General features: G+C 42.6%; 1 protein-coding gene and 1 long non-coding RNA gene across 6 annotated transcripts in view; one reads left to right on the top strand and one right to left on the bottom strand.

Annotated features, from left to right (window-relative positions):
- mwh (multiple wing hairs) overlaps nt 1-20,884 on the top strand; it is a 171,339-nt gene that overhangs the window by 104,567 nt on the left and 45,888 nt on the right. For all 5 annotated transcript variants that reach the window (XM_086971778.1, XM_086971779.1, XM_086971776.1 and 2 more), the window contains one exon: nt 12,782-13,041. In XM_086971778.1, the coding sequence (XP_086827904.1) occupies nt 12,820-13,041 (222 nt within the window). In that variant the 5' untranslated portion in view covers nt 12,782-12,819. The remainder of the gene's footprint in view (nt 1-12,781; nt 13,042-20,884) is intronic.
- On the bottom strand, nt 6,629-8,569 carry LOC147752333 (uncharacterized). The gene is made up of 3 exons (XR_015314346.1): nt 8,443-8,569; nt 8,037-8,179; nt 6,629-7,610 (listed from the first exon to the last, which is right to left on the bottom strand). It is a non-coding gene; the product is annotated as an uncharacterized LOC147752333 (long non-coding RNA).

The following is a 20,884-nucleotide window of genomic DNA, read 5'->3' as shown; positions in this document are numbered from 1 at the left end:
GTTTTCAGAATCACGGCAATGTCGGCAGCCATTTGTCCATACGATTCGTATAGATCGAATCGAGAAATAAACCACACGTGTGGCCACTACCGAATGCGTATCAATGAATATGTGCTTAGCTGTTCATTTCTGTCAAACGCCTACTGATGGAGGTGTCTTTGCGACGTTGTCTATGGCCATTTGACGGTCGATGACGTTTGTGTATACGTATATCGAACTGACACGCCAAAATGCGACGATATTATACAACAGGCGTTACTGCTAGCGTTGCTGTTTTCTCTATGACAACTACAGTATAATTAAATTATGACAATAACGGCAAGACGATTCATGCTCCCGATCTAATTCCGAATTAATTACTGCTAGGAATCGCTGGCCGAAATGAGCAATGTCCGACCGAGGGGAAGCAGGGCGTCGAAAGCCTCATAACGGCTAGTCGCTAAATTTTACGGTTCTACTACGTGCACGTGCAAACCTGTACGTGCACATGATCGAACCTGTAATTCGAAGTATCGGCATAGGCGAAAAGCTTGCGGAAAATGTCAGGCGGTTCAAAGGTGAGACAGTCGTCACACGATGTCCTATCGCAAATCGTGCGGAACATTGCCGCTCACCTCTCTTTGGCTCCGGCCTCTGTCTGTGACGTCAGTCGATTTGGCGAATAAGTTTAAATAAGTTGGCCTGAGCTACCTGTCAAGTCCTAGAAAGTTCTGTGAGGATTTCTACATGATATTTCTGTATGGCGTAGGGTGTTGGTTTGAACACAATTGTGATACTCTTTTTTCCTTAGGTGCCTGTCCAGGGTTCTGTCGGGGTGTCGCGAGCGATTCGGTACGATCTTTTTTTTTTGCTGTATCTCTCTCTTGGATCAGCTGGTGGGCCAGTCGGCTGGGCAATTCAGTTAGACGTCGTTAAGCTTAATATGGGCGCATAGCGAAATCGTAGAATCTGAACGGCATGTGAACACAACGGAAAAGCCGCCCGTCACTCGAGCACTGGTGTGCCCCCAAACTTTACATTGTCGTGCTTGTCGCCTGGTTTAGCGTCGCGTAACCATTGCGGACGCTGCAGCTATTGCCGAAGCTAGTCTAGATGAACCGTTTTTTCTATTCATTAGCTCATTTGCTCGCGATCGGGACATGAGCGGGGCTCGGCACCAACAGGAGAATCGAACTCGTCCGGTGTTACGTCTCCGGCTACCGTGTTGTACTATACTACAGTAAGGAACAGACCCATAGCCACAGACGACAGCGGTGGGAGGATACCGTCTATGTGAATCGTCTGAAAAAAAAACTGCAGATAGAAGGGAAAGCTAAAAAGCGATACAGGATCAAAGGTTGCTGCTTTTATTGGTATCCCAAGCAGAAGTGGCGGAACAGCGATGTAATAATGCAGGCAAACAAACGCCATACCGATATATAGCTAAAAAATAATGAGCATAATATAGTAAACGTATTTCTGTCTTCATGTACATGTATTACGCGCGTACAAGATTATTATACAATATGGTCATGTCCGTATAGATCACTGTAGGCTGCCGATGGTGAATCGTCTTCTTGTTAGCCCTTCGGTGACCGCTTGGTGGCAGATTCGGTTGATGTTTGGGTTTCTTTTTGTCTTGTATGTATATTATAATGTAAAGCAACCATAACAGATGAGCGAAGAGTGAGACGCACCCAGAGGAGAGGGTTGGGCCGTGGGCGACTTAATGTCTAGTTTCGACAAAATGTTGGCTAAACAAAAGACAGAGAACGAGTAAAAGGCGTCAGCCAGCCGACAGCAAGGAGAAGACCGTATACGGTCTGCAGCTACGATTTGACGTTTGTACAAAACTTCCACTATCGAAACTACTTGCACGGATATAAAGACGTGGTAGGTATAACAGGCATTCGGAAGAATTGCTTATTATGGAAGCGGACGGCGCAAGCCTATTAAGTGTAGAGAAAGGAACGACATGGAAGGGCGGCAGGAGACAGTGACGGCTAGATATCCTGCTGGTAAAGAATTTACTCGTCGTTGATACTAAATAAACTTGTATTGTAATGATAGTCTGATTATTAAGTACTCCCCTGTCGTTTGTCACTTAATTAATACTTGTATACAAACACATCGAAGTTACGGGAGACGCGTCAGTTGACAGAGGAAGCCCATTCAGCGTTATACACCGTCGCTTTCAACGCAGTCTGCTAGAGCGGCGACGTCGTCGATTATAACCGATCCGTTTATAGCACTGAACGTCATCAGCGTTACTGCTTTCCCTTCGTCGATACTCACAGCCTATTAGCGTATGCTTTGTTAGTGGGAAAAGCAGAAGCGATCCAAACGAAGTTTCGTATCTATCACATTACGTATATATGATGCGAGTCCAGAACCGTATCGAGATTCTGTGACAGCAGAAATTGTCAGCGTTCGTAATCATCGTCGTTTCCCTTGAGGAAAGCCGATCCGCCGAACGGCGCTTTGGAAATCCTTACATGGAGGATACTTCGACATACCTTCCACACGTTCAACTGATCATTCCAATGATCCTCCATTATCAATAGAAGCTGACATACGCTTGCGTTGTGATTCAGTATTCGACCTAACTAACTAAGGAGCAATTTGCGTTGGTGATTAGGGCTGCTTTTGTGCAGACTTCAGTTTCATTGAAGTTACTACATGAAATCATTATGAAGATTCACAACGTACTTGATGCCCGTTTTGCTCTTTTCTGTAAATCTTGATCTTCTGTGTCGTCACTGAAGACGTCGAAAAATAAATAACCGCATTTGTTTTTGGATCGGGTCAATCGGTTGGCCGACACATTTGTTGTGGACTACCGCTCTCGCTTGCATTCAGAACCACAATTCGCTCTCACAGATGCAAATTTTGAAGGTCAAACCATGACCACTCGTGCTACAGCCTGTTTCGTTTACCACTCTGTATGTATATATATATATATATATATATACATATATATATATATATAATTTTTTCTTCGTTCTCGTCGCTGTCCCCTTCGAATTATTATTCGTGTCACGTTTGTGACCTTGTCGAATGACAAATTTCTCATAGGGAGCTGTAATGTTGGACAGACATTGAACGATTGCGCGTGGCCTATTATCGTGGCCACTGGACCGATCGTCGTGGGAAGAATGAAAACGCCCATTTTTGGACAGCATCAGCAAACGGTGACTCGTCCCGCTTTAGGTTCCTGCACGCTAACGTCTTTCGTCTAGCGGTCGTAGACAACCTCCGTCAGCACACGACTCCCTTCCAACAGGTAGCAGTCAACTAAAAAAGCCAAACTCATATGTACACACAGAAATGAATAACACGTTTGTGTTTTCCTATAGAGAATATATGGTCAATTAGGGAACGTCAATCGTGGAACAGACAAATGCCTTCGTGTACCCGCACTGTGAGATAGTCGTTGACTGAACAAGGAGAAATTTAATAAAGGAATGCTATTTATTACTGGATATCGCTTTTGATAAAATCTTTATCTAACACGTTCAAACTTAGCTAAAACAGCCGTTCGCAGGTAATAGCCCTGCTACAATCAATTGGCCTTGTTGTGCCCTGTGGGAATCAAACATGAAAAAACCTGCATGCAGCGAAGATCGTTGCGCAAAGTAGATAGAACGCCACAGCGAAAATTCATTACACACAACGTGGAAAGGGTCCAAAGCTAGACCTTTAATCTCTATATCATCCACATGATCATTGAGCTTTTTTGCTGTCCATATAATTTTTGCACTCTTATACTAATACTGCAAACAAACTCAAGTTAAGCTTGTGATTGGGTTATAGCTTAGTTAAGTAAAATTGTTTTCAGTAACTTAACACGTAAGCCCCCCGAGACTGTTTCCCGTGCGCGACTTGAACAAAAAGATATAGGAGAGAAGGCCGTATTTTGCTTGCAGGCTCTTCTTCTCGTCTGTTATTTTTAAATTAGCCACCTTTGGCCCAGGTCAGCGAAGAACTGTGTCCCATTTCGTTGAGTCGCCAAGTCAATCAGGACTACAAACGGATTTAGCAAATCTTCGTGTCATTTCGAGATAGAATATGTAAGTGACAGAAGTATTTCCCCGAGCACGAAGACGTTTCTGCCACGCACTGATTCTGAACAACGGGAACAGCTAGTGCCTGTGCGGTACTATTATAAGATACAGACACTGAAGTACGTCTGTTCTTGTCTAATTCACATTTGTATCCGACTATTGCTGTCTAGCTTGCTTGTGTCTGTCCAGACAGTCGCTGATCGTCCTGTGCACGTGTGCGTATAAATTCGTCTTTTGAGATTAAACAATGCCATTGTGGGTCGTTGCAACCGGCACCGTCGACAACTGGCAGTGGGTTGATCACTAATCATCCACTCACTGGATTCGATGAAATTTCCACTATAGCAATAACAGCAGCAAAGACAACAACAAAAACAATAATAACTCGAAAGACTTCTTCTTCATTGTGAGCACGAAGGTCTAAGCTGTAGTCATGACGGGTGGACAGCAGGCACCAAGAAGGCCGACGGGGTGTACCGTTGTTGTTGATATAGGCTTTATTTGTCTCTCGAAACCATACGGCGCAAGGAAACCATTTGATTAGTTCCAAAATAGTCGCGCGTAACTAGCCGTTAGCAAACTGAGCGAAAACGAATTAATGGTGAACGTTGCGTTCGATACGAACCTCGGCAAAAATAGTGGTAAAAAACAACGGGAAAATAGAAAATGAGGCTTCCAGTTTTTCTACGCAATATACGACCGTCCCCGCAGTTTATTTAAGTGACTAGTACAAGAATATATCTAAACGTAAACGTAGAGTAACAACGCTGACAACAAAAACGACCAGTTTCAACTTTTCTGTATGTATAAACTTTTGCGTACGTACAGTGTATTGATAGGATGTACAAAACAACATAATTATTCGGTTTTACCAAAGATATGCTCCTAGTATATTTAAATATAATATACTTTCATTGCATATAATTGTTGCTCTTCCTTTGAATGGAAAAAAAGTTGTTACCTTCAGTCGGAAAATTCATTTTCCTTCTAGAACAAAGTATCAGAGATATATGGAATATAGCGGTTACTGAAACAACACGGTGAGCAGCATGTCATTATGTATGAGAGTATCAGTATGTATGAGAGTGACTCTAGAAAAAGTAAACCTGTAAATTCATCTTTACCTTCATGTATCATCGTGTTTCCGTCCACGTAACCCTGTGTTAGCTGCTGCTTGCCGTGAAGTTGGTCTCAACGCAGCGTCATTCTATGTGAGACCCTGAGAGTAATGCATGAATGAAGATTCATCATTGCATCATAGGAATAACAGCAGTAATAGTTATAATTCACAGTTGTTACTAGCAGTAATCATGAAAGCTAGCCAAGCGTATGCGTGTCTTTTTGCACGTGTATGTATGAACGGCTACTACAGGGCTGCCTCGAAGAGGACAAGGGAATATATATCAACTCTGATCTGTACAAGGTAGCTCAGAATGCTAAGCGAGCGCGAAGGCATGACAACACGCAACGAACAGTCTGCGACACAACAGTATTGGGGGATTTCAGCCGGCAACGTTAATCCGTCACTCGTAACCCCTAGGTACGTGCACGCCCCTTTTCTTGTCCATCACGTCCATCAAGCTACTGTCGTACATGGCCAAGGACGTGTTTAGTCTACTTGTTTTTATCAACGATTCTATTATAGTGCTTTAGCTTTTTTTTTTGCTCTTTGGGCTTTTCCGTTGACGATGTTCGTTTAGAGCAGCGTAATCGAGCATCTATAAATAATAATAGAGTAAAAGTAAAGGTGCACAAAAGAAATAGGCAATCAATAGGATTTGTTCTATTTTGCTTCTTGCAACAAAAGTAAGTTCTATTTGGACGCAATCAATTGATTTGTCTAGCGTCTGTCATTCGAAGCTGCTCAGACGCCCCCACGTGACCGTAACTTTATTTTCCGGCCTCGGAGCCGCTGATTTAGATTGATGCTGTTGTGTTCTTTATATGTTTTCTTATAACTGCCTGTGTATTTACTATCTTTGAATATGTCTCCAGTCGTATATTGCAGGTATATGTCGTTTATTAACGCGTAAATTGTGACCGAGTTGAGTACTTGCGCTGCACAAACAGCCAACAGAGGGAAATCTATTTGGGAGAGCTAGTTCCCACGACAAAGTGAAGTACGTCTGAGCCCAGTTTCGAACCCATACCATAACGTTTCCCTTATGTTTAGCAAGCAGACACAATACCCACTACACCATTGATTAGATAGTAAGGCTCGAACTGTAAAGCCGGTTGTGGTTGAATTTATTGCGGCACACAAATTAAAGTAACAGCGGGTCCCTGCCTTAGTTTTAATACTATATTGTATATAGTATAGGCGGCAGATTCCATACGTAATAAAACTATATCCAATTCATTAATGGTTTCTGCCTTCCCCTATCGGCTACCACCGCTATACCTCTGCGGCAATAAATAACATATTCCACTTTTCCAGCACTACGTTAACGCCATAAAACTGAGACTACAGCACAACTTTTCAAACAGCGTAAAAAACAAAAAAAAAAAAACATCGTAATGGCTGTGATTAGTCTTTTATTAAAAAGGACAATTTCTCCTATTATTTTTTTCCACTGCACCGAATTTGGAGCCTGCCCCACCCACAGTGGTACGTATACAGTTCTTCAGCACTTCTTCTGCTGGTTCGCACCCAGCTTATCTTTTTTTTTTCATTTGCTGTTCGGCAATATTATCAACTTAATGGCTAATGTCGGTGTAACATGTATACACTCATAAAAAGTATAGGAGTCGTTGTCTTGGTTAGATTGTATCGTATATTTAATACGATAGAGATAGATATCAATAAGATGGTATGAGTCAAATAGCGTTAATTAAGCAAACAATACCGCTACACCGTACGAGAAAAAATCATCGGATCATTATTCAACTTACAATAGAGATTCTAATGAATGACAAGAGCGGCATAGTCTGCCGCTATTGATTTATTTACGATAATTATCTATACCAATTTCATGCATTATTTATTACAATATATGCTATGTATCGGAGAAGGACGCTGCCTCTTCACAATTGCGCGCCCTAATACCTATCTCTACGTAAGCACGTGAGTGTACGCGAGATAGCCGAACACCATCATGGGGCGGTCGGGGAGAAGATGATGTCGATGGTGAGAGCTACAATAAGGAAAAACCGTGTGCACAATTGGAGATCTGAAACGGCGTTTTTTGAAAGCCAATACGAAGATTATTCGATGGGCTCGATGAGGCGTCTCAACAGAGCGCACGTGCAACCTTCATTACATTATTGAGACCCGATCATCCAATGGAAACGACTGTGTTTTTTTTGTACCATTGTTTTAAACTCGACGGATGAATAGACATGCTTGATGGACATGAAAAGAACCTGATTTTTCACTTACAATTGCTTGTAGGCATGAAAATTCCTTTTTATTCCTTAGTTCACCATTGCTGCTAGGAGAAATATCGTCATGGTACTGGCGATTTGGGTAACATTGCGATCATTTCTGTTCTTCCAGTTCCAACTAGAAAAAGTTTTCTAGCGGTATTTTTTTTTTTTTCGTTTTTACCATTTCATTGGGAAACGCCGCTGTAATAAGTTTCAGTTTGATTAAATTATCTTCCGTGGGTTCGGTGTCTTCGCAGTGTTTATCTTTTATTATTATTATTTTTTTAAAATTTTTATTTATTTTTTTAAAATTTTTATTTTTATTATTATCATAAGGTAGAATTGATAGTTTTCTTGAATTCAATGGGTTCACCATGTAGCCTAGACGGCATGTCTAATGGAGACCAAAGATCATAGTCGGAGCTACATATACATATATATAGCAGGCAGATTAGTTAAACCTTTTTGAGGTTTAAAGTGACAACTTTAGAGCGAAATGTGCTGCCAAAAATGCGAACTTATTTCTACATATAAAACATCATTTATTGGTCTCTGCCGCTACCCTTCCCTCTTTACCTTTAGCTCTTTTACGAACAGTTCCGCTAAAAGTCTGTTTTGATTACTCACACGTATACGGTTGCGCTCGGAAAAAGCTTGACTCCTGCTTGTTTTTTTTTCTTCAAAAACCCACTGGCACCTTTCTATATTTTTGACCCGTTTACTGATTCGTCGCGATCTGTTTCTTCTGGCATCTCCGTTCCGTGCGCGGTCTGTGAAAAAAAAAGGTCGATCATAGCATCGGGAAAAAGGCGGACTAGGGTCGAGGGGGTGAGACAACAAAAAAAAAATATCGAGGAAGAGAGCTGGACGAGAGCCGATAGAATCGTGATTAATTTGGCTCAGTTGCCAATGGCTTTGTCTTCGCTGTAATCATCATCATCATTATTACAGAAGTCAACTATCATCACCGTTTGCATAACTGCTACTATTATCGAGAACGAAGAATGGAGCCGGCAAAGGTCGACGATCTTACTTATGCTTTATGCGCTAGAGGAGCCCGCGCCTGGTGACGATAGCTGAGCGACCGGTTCCCGTTAGTATTTAGTTCAGCGTATGATCTATGGGATATCTGTTCTGCACGTAGAAGATAGCTTGAAGGACACAAACTGGAAAAATACAAACAATTGCCTTTTTCAAGCTACTATTATTCTGGAAGCTTGCATTTGGTGCCGCCTAAATAAAAATGGGGATTTTCAGGTCTGGCAATGCTCCTGTTAAGATTTCGTGAAGTTCAAATTTGTTCTTTCTATATAGTGCATAAACACGTACAATCAGCTAACTATACAGTAGACGTAAATTGCAAACGAATCAAGTTAGAAAACTTATAGGTTTGTCCAAAGGGATGATGGATGATACGGTGTCGCACTGGCAAGCGCTGAGTATATACTTTAAAGCGGTCGCAAACATACAATAGTTACACGAATTGTGTTTGTGTTTGGATCTATGTGATTTTGTCTGTAGCTCTATTTATGGTTGGGATAGGGTTCCGGTCTATGTGGCCTTGAGTAACTTTAAAAGGTCAACAGAAAATAGTGACATCGGCGGCGACGGATGCTATCATGTAGACAGGGGTAAGTGCGACAAATTTTAAGTTTAGAGCCTAGATAGGTCTAGGTAAATTATTGGCTAAAATTAGCGACGCTGCACCCTTTATTTGAAGTAATAAGCTATTGGATCTTTGTCGAAACAGAAAAAAAGATTCATATTTAAGCGTGTTTTTCCACCACATAAGACTTGGGAGCACAGTCTGGAAATGATCGTAAATATCAGGTGCCCAGCATATTGGTACGCCTACAAAACATCGTACGGCTGTTATTATATGGCTCGAAAAGAAAATATCCTGATTAGAAGCGTTTTATGAAATACAACTTTTTACAAAAAGCCATTTTGTGTCAACTCCTTGTACAGTTATGAAAGACAGGGGGCAGGCGACCATCAGGAAACATGCTGCTTAGTGGCAGTTCACAGCTGCAATATTGGATAGCACACATAATAGTGCCGTACTATTATTTGCCGTGTCCGAAATTAGGAAGAGTAAGTGAAGAATATCTTCATTGATAACCATTGTTATAATAACATCTGAGAAATAAATTGCCGATTAAATCAGACCACGTTACACCCGTATATGTAACGGGCCCTAGTTCGACGCTAGCGCAGAGTTAAGGCCTCCGTATACACTCGATGAGTGCGTTCCTAGGTTTTGGGCGTAGCCTATCGATGCACATTGAGATTCTATGCGCCCAGTTTACATACACAGCAGCCATAGTTGTGAATAAGAAAATTCCCGCAGAAATCGGTCACCTCTATGTATGTACAGAGACGAAAGATGACATTGAACACAATAACATTGGTACATGATCGTTTTTCCGATACGATAAAATTAAGACAAAGTCGATAAGATAAACGCTCGACGCGGGAACACCAACGATTACGGGCGGGCCGAGGGCGAGTAAGGGTTTGCCGAAAGAGGAAAGTAATAAACACGTCGGTTTACGCACAGATAGTCACAGTCACAGATGCGCTGCTGTGTTTCTATTATGTGCAGTTGGATCGCCTTTCGATCGTTTTTGTTGTCTGTGAGATTTTTTCACTGTTTGACTCCTATCACGTCGGCGAAATAGAACGATCGGTTTTTCATTTATAACTACCTATATGACATTAAAAGGGCGGCTGTCAAAGATTACCGACAACCGACACAATTGCTCCTGCCGCGCTTGTGCTAGCTATTGCTTATTTGGCTCAGCAAAAGCGTGTCACGACGGCAGGAGTCGCATAGGCCCGTGAAACTTGGCCGTGGACAGTGGCCGTTCGACGCGAAGTTACTAGTTACTCTACCTTGACAGTAAGAATGATCGTAGGGGTGTACGACAAGAACAGTAACGCTATGCGGCAATGACGAGCCAAAAATGAGGCGGATGATGATGATGACAATAGTGATGACCGTGTCAGTAGTGATGACAACAAACCCCGCAATTATATGCACGAGCGACAAAAGCATGACGATGGCATTGGCCGAACGCGGAAAACTTCAACAGGCAGGCAGTAACAATGAATCGATAGTCTCATTGACAGAACAGGCACATATGATGCAATTGTTCAAGGTCCATAACCTAAGTAGAACCTACGCTAAGCCACATCTATGTGTCTAGGTCTTATTTAAATATATTGCTTGTGACGCATTTAACAGTTTGCTGGTACCTTGGCTCATATTTAATATGATTGGAAGCAATTATTATTTGATCATGTTTTTTTCCAGTTAGACTGCTCAATCTCGGAAGCTTTCCAAGCAAAAAAATGACAATCAACGAATACGAAGCATATTACGTCTTGTGACGTAACAACAAATTTCAGTCTTTCTTTAGTTCTAGCTCATTTAGATTTGATTGAAATTTTTCTCGCGTGGAATCTATAGAAGAGTAAATTGAAATGCCCGGGGGCAATGCAGCTTACTATTAGAAAAAAATAACCCAAGACTCATTCGATATCGTTTTATAAAGCATCAACCTGCATCTTCGTAACTACTCACGTGTGTCTATGCATGTGTACATCTAGTTACATTAGTGTGCACTAAGACTATGGGCCTCCATGCATCTGGCCGACGCCCCGCTACTCTCCCACATGATACCATGCAACCGACCCGTACTAAATTTGTGTGCGTGTATATTTTGCTATATAAAATGCGTCAGTTAAATCGGTTTGCTTTTTGAGTCTTTGCGTTTGGTGCCACTATCGATGCCGGCCCCCAGAAAGCTTTTTTAGAACCAGCGCACACGCGAGGGCCAACCAGAAAGTCACTGTGGACAGCGCAACTGTGCCGGGGATGGGGAACAAATTTAATTGAGACTCTTCCTTTTGGCTTCTTTCACGCCACCCATCTTACGGTTCCTTCTGGCTCGTCGCTTTTGATCGCCCGCCTATCCATCCGCCTGCCCGACCGGCTGGCTAAGTGGTGTTCACGCTTTCGCGGGGCCAATCCACCCCGATGCTACTACGACGCACGTACAGAACTCATATGCTACAGCCTAACCTTAGATGCTCGATGGATGCGCCGGCAGTTACCACACTGGCGGGAGATCATTCTACATCACTGCCGTCACTACGGTCGCCATCACCGATGCCACCGCCCTCGTCATCACCGTAACAGCTCGGATACTTCAGAACAACTTCGTCAGCGGCTAGGGATGACCGCGTTAAAAGATCGATCCACATTTTCGCCACTGCCACTGCTGCACAACGCTCCGAAGCATGAAGGCGAAACTTGTTGAGTGTGATGCTCTTATAACGACAAGCGCACGGCGAAGAAATTTATAATTGATTTAAAGGACACTGAAAGGAGAAGCATCATATGCCTTCGAACAGATAGCCTTAGGACAGCGGCAATTGCAAATATACCATGACTACAACCAAACAAAGAAATGAGATAGAAGCATAACCCGAGTCCTCTAGCGAAGTAGCGATGTTGGCCATCGCATGGACAACATTCTGGGGAGACGGAACCGCTTACGCAAATAGCGCATGGAATTCGTTACATTCAGCACAAACGGGCACTTAGCCGACGTGTAGCGTGACGCGATTGCTTATTGGAACGTTAGAGGGACATAGCTAAAACTTCAATACTATACAAGTAAGTTTACTACCTTCTGGGTTTTTTCGGTTAAAAAAAATTCGCTCTTGACAAGGACCTCTTCGGGCAAGCGTTGTCCAACAACTACAAGCCAGAAAATGTCTCCGATCAAACGAAATGTTACACGTGCTGCGACGCTATTTAGTTATTGTATCGGTAGAGGCGGTGAAGGCCTTCAGCGTATTACATGTATTTGATCACAGAAGCCTAGTGAATAAATTGATTCCATTGTTTGGATAGGTGATACGACCGCAACATAAGCCTTATTCTATAATCGCTTATGCGTTCGGGTACCGTCCGGACAATATATGGATGTCTAAGCTGTTTGGAGCTCCATGGCGTTAAATGGATGTACTGGCCTGAACTTAAACAGGCAGCTTGTGTTGTGTTATTGGTAAAATCATCGGAAATGAGTGCACTTTCGCTTAATACCAACATTTTTTTTCCTTAATGTAATCCTTTCACAGAGAGTACCAACCGACCATGAGTCGCTCCTTCAGATTTAGATGCTGCTGAAGTCGAAGATCGCAAGGTGCACTGCTGTTTTATTTGACTATTCGATGTCCCGAAGCTTGTTGAAGCTACAATAGAGTATTGCATGGAAAACTCGAATTTGGCAATAATATCAATAGAAAATTGCAGTTCAGTTATTGTAACATTGGAACCTCATTGGATTCTCTCCATTTAGGAATCTATCGGTGCCCGGTGTTCGTGGAGGACCTCGAAATGACCCCGATTCGGGGCCCGGACCGCGGGGGCTCGGCCGGAAGCGGCGGAGGAAGTGGCAGAGTTTCGGGAGCAAACGGCCAAACAAGCAGAGCTTTGCCGTCTTCTACATCGTACATTCATCCAGGTTCAAGTGTCCTATCTACGCATGCATCTCAACCAGCAACTCTTATGTCTACACCCCCTCAGCCTGGACGATCACAGTGCAATACACTCACGAGGGTGAGTATTTGAAAACACACGGAGGAATACAAACGTATTCCGAAGTTGCCATTGACAATGATGTTAGACACGTTAGAGCGGTGGACTTGCTAGCGATTCCTCCTCTTTAGTTAATAAAAACAATTTGCCTATTGGAATTTACTATGTCCCACTGTTTCAATTTGAACAGCTGGTAGTACTGAAGAATTTAATACAAGTTTTATAATCTAATTCTGATGGTTTTATACACAAAGTAACCTGCTTTTGGTACTTATCGTTCGTTTCGCTTGAGTAGGTAATCATTCTTCTCACTGGGGACACCGAATATATTCATTCGAACTTTGGTTTGGCTTCATATCTTTTCAAGAAAGGGTACCTAAAAGTGACGTATTCACATTTGATTTGATAGATACATCGTTCCCTTAACATTTGTCATGCTCGTTGCGTTTGCGTCCGCATTGGCCCCGGAAAAGTCTAAGCCTTCCCTCACTTCGAAGCTCATTCGAGCCATCACATTCTGAATTCTGACCTACTTTTGTTGTTACGCCATTTAGCTGTTAGTTACTAACAACTATCGGCGGCGGACAGCGACGCCGAGAAGTCGGACTACCGTCGATACGGATGGAATTTTCTCATATTCAAGTTATCTAAAACTTACTATAATAATATCACAACGAGTCGTATTTAATGCCAGATAGCGCATATATTAACGTGCTGGGGAAGTTCCTATTGCAAGTTCTCGATGCTGGTAAAAGGACGATTATGTTTTAGTGTTTTACGATTCGTACGATTAGTTATTCTTTCTTTCTTTCGTCAATTGTTCGGTATAGCCACTTCTTTTGTCGTATATTTCAAGCTGCCGATCTGAGCATTTCACATCCTTCTTATCATATCTGTAGATCGCTGGCCACTTGCGTACCCAGCACCATCACTCTCAACTGAATCAGTCAGCTGTTTTCATTCTTATCGTACGTAGCGAAACTTCGTTATTGATGTGTGTATCCACCTCGTAACTGCGAAACAGTACGATGATAGGCCGTAACATACCTCTAATCTGAGTCCTATTCTGTTCTATTCCTAACTTGTTGAAGACGAAACTGTTTGCTGGGGTAGCGTGAACCGCGTACCAGCGCTTCGTAACTTCTAACGGAGGCTCCATTTATGACAGACTTTGATGTCCTAAGACAATCAGCACACTCAGCTTATACGCGACCTGATCAGGTATATTACGGACAGAAAGTAGAAGCGATGCGTAAATACAATAGACCGACTGGCATAAGGGTCGTGGCTGTGGCCCTTCCGTTGGGCTGACATCCTGACTAGAAGATATACTGACGTAGTCACGTTAGGTAATACCCACCCATATCCTGTAATAGTATACGGTTACAGGATAAATTTAGCAAGTGACTCAGCTGATCCACCCGCAGCTTTGCATGAGGACTACAAACAATAGTAGATACCACCATACCTGCCTTTCTTTGGTCCTATTTAAACTAGATGTTTCGAGTCCTACATCCGGCCATGAGACGGCTGGCGCGAGATGGCGGATTCGAACCTAGATTAAATTAAACGCGTCCCTAAAAAAAAACTTCAAGGAAAATGCGTCACCCGCTACGCTTTCGCGGCACTTATACAGTAGCCAAGTTAAACTAGAGTGTTTTACTTTCTACTCTATGGACACACGCTTATGCACACTGATAAAAAAAGATCAATGCATACTAGTGTTCGTAAAACACAGTACTGTTAAACGGGGCAGACAACCTGGGCAGCAGTAACTGACCACAGAGCATGAACTTGCAGGCGGAAGAATCAAGCCTTTCTTTTAATTCTTCGTCTTCGCAGCTCAGTTCTTAGCGAGTAATTTATGTGCTCGCTTTGTGTGTGTGTGTGTGTGTGTGTGTGTGTGTGTGTGTGTGTGTGTGTGTGTGTCTGTTCGCAAAATGGTACATGTTATAGGGCCTAGATTGCAACCCATCACAGGCGCAACTGTTTTTAGCGGGCGCACTCATCTGGGTAACCAGGATAATCCGCTATTACAATAGAGCTCTAGGCCTGGTCATTGTCGACTGGATTGTTATTGGCTTCTCTTCCTGTATTTTTCGCTTTGCTCCAGCTTTCTATCAAAACTTTACACGTTTGTTTTACGGCTGATGGCTAGAACGGAGAGAATTAGCTTTGGCTGTTTCTAAAGTCCCACGCATAATTAGACACACGACAGGAGAGCCCCATCCAAATACATATCACATAGCGAACATAGAACTCTATGGCGCCGTATACTTGCACAGATCTTTTGTTTAGTCGGTTACGTTGTACGGTCGACCTGTGATCTACATTATTAAGTTGTTATTAAGAATTAGTAAAACGTTTCGTTTTCAATTACGTTTAATATGCCACTGTCAATGTAACCACTAGCGGGGCTTTTGCTTAATTGGCTGTCACAAACGCACGACGTTATAGATAGTCATTGAGTTGTGGATGGATGGCCTATTTGACCTGACAGATGCCTCACTCTTAAATGCCCATCTATAATGTCTGAAAACAGTGGATAGGCTCGAGCGTCGTATATGGATCATTACGGTTACTTGTCGGACTCCGCTAAAAAGCATTGTTTATGTCTTTAGTAAATGGAAAACATAAATTCAGTCTCGGGAAAAAGAACAGTACCTACCAAACTGAGGTTATGAAGACTAGAGATATCTTAATGGAATCGATCAGCGATGCAACATATATTTGTGTATATTTAGATATGATGGCGTTATTTTGACTTTTTATAGTAAAATGTTTTTTAGAAACTGATTTATTCAGTATACGGGGCAGTATTAGCACTGTCAGAAGAAGCGCATATTTACCTGTGAGCCACTGTGAGTTTCGCTGCGTAACGCAGTGGCTTCGCGCCGCATAACAGTGAGTTAGACAAACCTCAGTCAGTTTAACAGGAAAACAGAAGTGAACGGTGTGATAGATGGACGTCAATAAGGTTTAGATAACAGATTTGAGTCAAGATCGAAGACCTAAAATGACCTACAGATTGAACCAATACAATGGAAACTGCCATTGGTGAATTATAATCGAAGACATGATGCTAAATAATGTGCGCGTGACCTGAATTATATTTAGATATCTACCCGACCAAGAAGCGATGTTTAGCGATGGACATACCGTTTATTGGAACAATGATCCACGTAAAAAATGTCTTTTTACCGCGTTTCCAAGTGACGAAAAAAAAAGGTATTTCAAATGGCAAAAACCCACGCATGACTATCGGAGAGCGTTATCTCGCTGTTGTTAGATGCACGTACATTTTGTACGATAGGCACTTTTTATCGTATTTCTCAAAATTGGCACTTGTAGTCGTGGTCATAACGCTGAACCGCGTTGGCAACGGCGGCATCAGCTGTAGTTTACCAAACTGGGCGGACACGAAACTATCAGATTAACGCCGCCGCCATACAAGGAATCCTCGTTCGGTTATTCTGACTACCGCCATTGATGTCGATGTTTTGTTTTGGTTGTAGCATTAACTTGCTTCCGCTTTTCCCTTTTTGTTTTTTTCTGCTTTTTATTCGTCGAAAATAGGATCATAATGTTGAAAAAAAGTTTGTGCAAGATTCTACCTGGAAAATAGGGGCCACAGAACTCTGCTGTAATGTTGATATTCGCGGTCTGCTTTGCGTCGCGATCGTGGCTTAATCACTCGTTGTTTCCATCTGTGTTTTTTTGTCTTTAGATACATTTCTGCTACCATCACAAAATCGTCATTATGATGATGATGATTATTGTTATTATTAACACTACTATCAATGATGCCGTTGTTTATTAGCAAAAAGTACTTGTGGAAGCAAATGTAGAAACGATAAGACTCAGTAGAGGGAATAACAAAACGTAAGAACATAAAATTATTATATATTAAACAGAAATACGTCAGTAGCGACGAGAGCAGCGGTCGGTGTTTTTGGGGAACGCATCGCGGTTACTGGGGCCGGTGTACCGTTACGCAGAAATGTGTCGCTGCACTGCGATACGGCTATCCAACATGTAGCAACTTTAACCACAGATTCTGTTTGATTTCAATGTGGTCAGATGCGTGATCTTATAAATAATTGTCGAGAACGTAGAGCGACGTTTGCGATATGATGCAACATGGTGTATCGTAAAAGTTACAATGAAGATCTAGATTATCTTTATGACATGTTGATTCATGTTTATCTATGACATGGCTGTATCATTTTCTCTGTGAATAGTCATTCTCAATCGCACCGGTATGATCTCTTGTTTGCTGTTCATTTATCGAACGTCACGAGTACGTCAAGAGGGCAAGGGGAAGTTTGGTGTATATTTCGTTTACGTGTTGTTTCTACATCTTAAGCGTCATGACGTTTAATTGGCCTGGGGCTAGGATGGGCATTGCCGTCGCCAAGGAAATTCAACGCAACGATGCAGCTCTAGTCGCTCCATTTCAATTTCCGTTTTCTCTTGTTCTCGGTGTCGCGGACGCCAATAAGCAGCACATATAGCTAGCTCAGATGCAGTCGCTGCTTCATAAGGCTCCACTTTGAACCACTAGTTTGTATTTGATAGTAAAAATCGCTAAAGTATGCAGCCGCCAAAGACAATGAAAGGACGCCAACGACAACGACAACAACAACAACAACAACAACAGCTGCCGCCGCAGCAGTCGTTGACCATTTCCGAAACGGATGATCCATCTTAAAGCCTCTACCACAAACGGGAACGAGAAGAGTCCTTTCAGGATGATCAGTAGCCAGCGGGAAGCGTGTGCACGCCTCTGATACGTAGCCTGCCGCTCGTCCGTCCGTATCCGACTCTTACAAGTTGTTGTTATGTTGCTCTATTACTTTAAGCCTGGTCCAGCGGTGATTAGAACGATCACAAGCGCTCCCGCTGCTACGTTTATGGTCGACGCCTCTTTCTTCGTGTTTGTGGTCGTTTCCGTGATTGCGTAGGAGTTCTAAGTCTTGAGTCGCCAGTTGCATTATACGTCACCTCTGAATATGCGACATGACGCTGGTGCAGCCGGAACAGCAACTGAGGCCGCCGCCGCCGCCATTGTTTCTACAGTTGAATCCTCTAATCTTAATGATTACGACGCTGCTGACGTTGATGGTGGTCATAATGGTAACGCTGATGCTTATGCTAGCAGCACGGACGAGCATTTCTTTTCTATTCGCACAAGGATCAATCACACTATCACTACTAAAAAGCGAAATATTTGGGTTTTACGTCCGGCCCCGCCCAGCAAACAGCAATATGAAGCGATGTGTGCCTACGTTTGGGTTCGAATCTGGTCCATCACCTATCGCAAGGATTAGCGGACAAACACGTCGCTCACGAATCTACCGCAGAGACACTCCTGGTAGTACAAATGCTACCGTTACGACTGCCGACTCCTCATCATTAATCCGCAGACTGCGGCAAAAACAACAATGCCTGTCTATTACTGTACAATACAAAAACTATGTCCGATGCTGGACTGGACGCGGCTTCGAACCGTTCATTTGTAATGGGAAAAGAAGCGATGTCAAATAGTATAACTTTATATAATAGTAGAGCGAGGAGGGGACGTTTCTAAATTGCGCTAGATCGGTTGCGATAGGATCGGAGTTTATGTGACGGCGGCGCGCGTAGAGCAGCTATTCGACATCGACATCGCAATAACTACTTAAACTGCTAGACAGTATCAGCACGAACTCCGTTTCAAGCAGCTTTTATCCTGTCAGACAGGCCTGACATCATGGTTACACAGATGTTGTCCAGTTATCGCAGAGGAAGCAAAGCAGTATGATACGAAATGACCCACTGGTCCGTTTTTATCATAAGGTATTATCATATGTGAATTTTCAAGTATTTGTCAATGAGTTTAATTGGCGTAGACGATAGACATCGACTGTGACTTAACTCGATTTCGCTTGCTTTAAACAGAAGCCATTTCAGCTCTGCTTGTCATTTTAAATACGTTTCGAAGACATTATTTATTTATTTATTTATTCAAAAATAGGTGTCGCTAGTATCGATGCTTCTGTTGTATATAGTAGACGACGCCTACAGGCCCAGCGTCCTTCGTCGAAGCCAGCTTGACCGCCGCGCGGGTGTACCGTATTGTCTGGCCTTGGTTAATGGTGGTCACAGTGATAAACGATGCTACTATATTACACTTACCTAATATGTGCTTAGCACGTTTTCCCTGTAAAAGGTCGTTACAAGATGTATCATTTAATTCACCGAACGTATAAGGACGTACGTACCGTAAATTTTAGGGTTAACATTGATCAATATATATGGAAATGTATCGCAAGAATTCCGATGGCCTCCAAATAGTCCACAAGAAATGCATAGAGAAAGCTTATCGTTCGTCATCAAGTAGGGCGGATGTACTTTCCGTTTTGGTTACTGCTTGCGATGCGTGACTCAACGTGACAGAGCAATAAAAGGAAATTTTTAATTTTATGAAGATTCAGATCAAGGTAAGTTAGCTAGCTTATTTAGGGCAACGCAGGCCAGTGATCCAGGGCTGCCATTGATTGATGCGCTATAGATGCTTACACTGACTGATACCACCTTGGAAACATCGAGAATACCGTCAAAATGCGCTATATTCACTGAACTCCATCTCAAAAAGGGGATCTTGTCTGAAGTATGCCTACCTTCTATAAAATCTAGACTATTTATGAATTTTAAGAAAAAATAACAAGTGTGACGTTTGTGTCCGCAGTCGTGTGTGAATCAAACGAGATCTGCACAGTAACCTGTCCCAGGATCTCAACCAGGATACCCTAGTCTTCCATATGCAGTCCTAGGGCCCGTGATATTTCGACGCATATTGATAGATGTCCAGTATCAATAATGTAGGCCATGGCTGATAGGATTTATAAAACGATTTAATAATAATTCCTGTTAGTTGCACTGTTACCGTCGCGGCGTCAACGCAAAGGATCCACTGCAAGCGATCTATAGCAACGGCTAAAAACACTGCATTTCCCTTCGTTTGTATAATGTACAAACTGTACTTAAAGACAAAAGAGAAAAAACACTGCAGTAGTAGCTGGCGCTGAGAGACGATGCCTGACTAGCGATATTCGTTACGCTTTGGCCTCGGATGATATTGTCAATGATAAAATTATCTGTACGCTAATACCCTTATGCGTGACCATCGCAGCTAAAATGGAGAGAACCGCAATACTGTATTTTTTTTTCTAAAAAGAAAAGAAAAATTTCTAAAAAGAGAAGAGAAAACGATGATAGAATGAATAAGAAGTGTGATGGAGGAGGGCCGGACGTGTCTTTATGTTCGGTCAATAACAAGTGTCTTGCACGGCCGCACCCAACTGTGGGCCGACTCAACACGGAGGGGCGAACGCAACGCGGACTAAAATTGCAGTGAAGGTAAGCCGTCACATTTTGAAGCCCGTGGTAATAGTACCAGCAGTGCTCGAATGCGCGTATATCAACGCCATTGTCGAAGTGTGTTTTGGTATCGTTCAGAAGCTCTGATGCGATAGGTGATACGATACTGAAAATTATTATATTGTGAATAAGCATCCTAGAAGTTGTATATATAAGCGGTCATAAATGACTTTTTGGTACGGTGCGATATGGTCGGTCAGCTGACGTATCTTAGTTGCTTTTGGAATACAACTCAGATAGCCAGAATACCTGTAAGTTGTTCCGATGGCATCGTAGTGCCTGCTAACTACGAGCTTGCAAAACGCCGGTGAAAGAACACTTGGGTCAAAAGTAGTGCTAGCGATGATTCGAGAATGCTGGAAACCCGTACAAACTTCTAGATCGGTCGAGTTCTATTTCTGATATTTGACCAGCTACTTGAAGACTACTTTAAAACGCCACT

Source organism: Varroa jacobsoni, unplaced genomic scaffold (assembly GCF_002532875.2).
Source record: "Varroa jacobsoni isolate VJ856 unplaced genomic scaffold, vjacob_1.0 scaffold_1310, whole genome shotgun sequence".
Lineage (NCBI taxonomy): Eukaryota > Metazoa > Arthropoda > Arachnida > Mesostigmata > Varroidae > Varroa > Varroa jacobsoni.
Note: the sequence above shows the minus strand (reverse complement) of the source record. Positions and strands in the feature narration are given on the sequence as shown.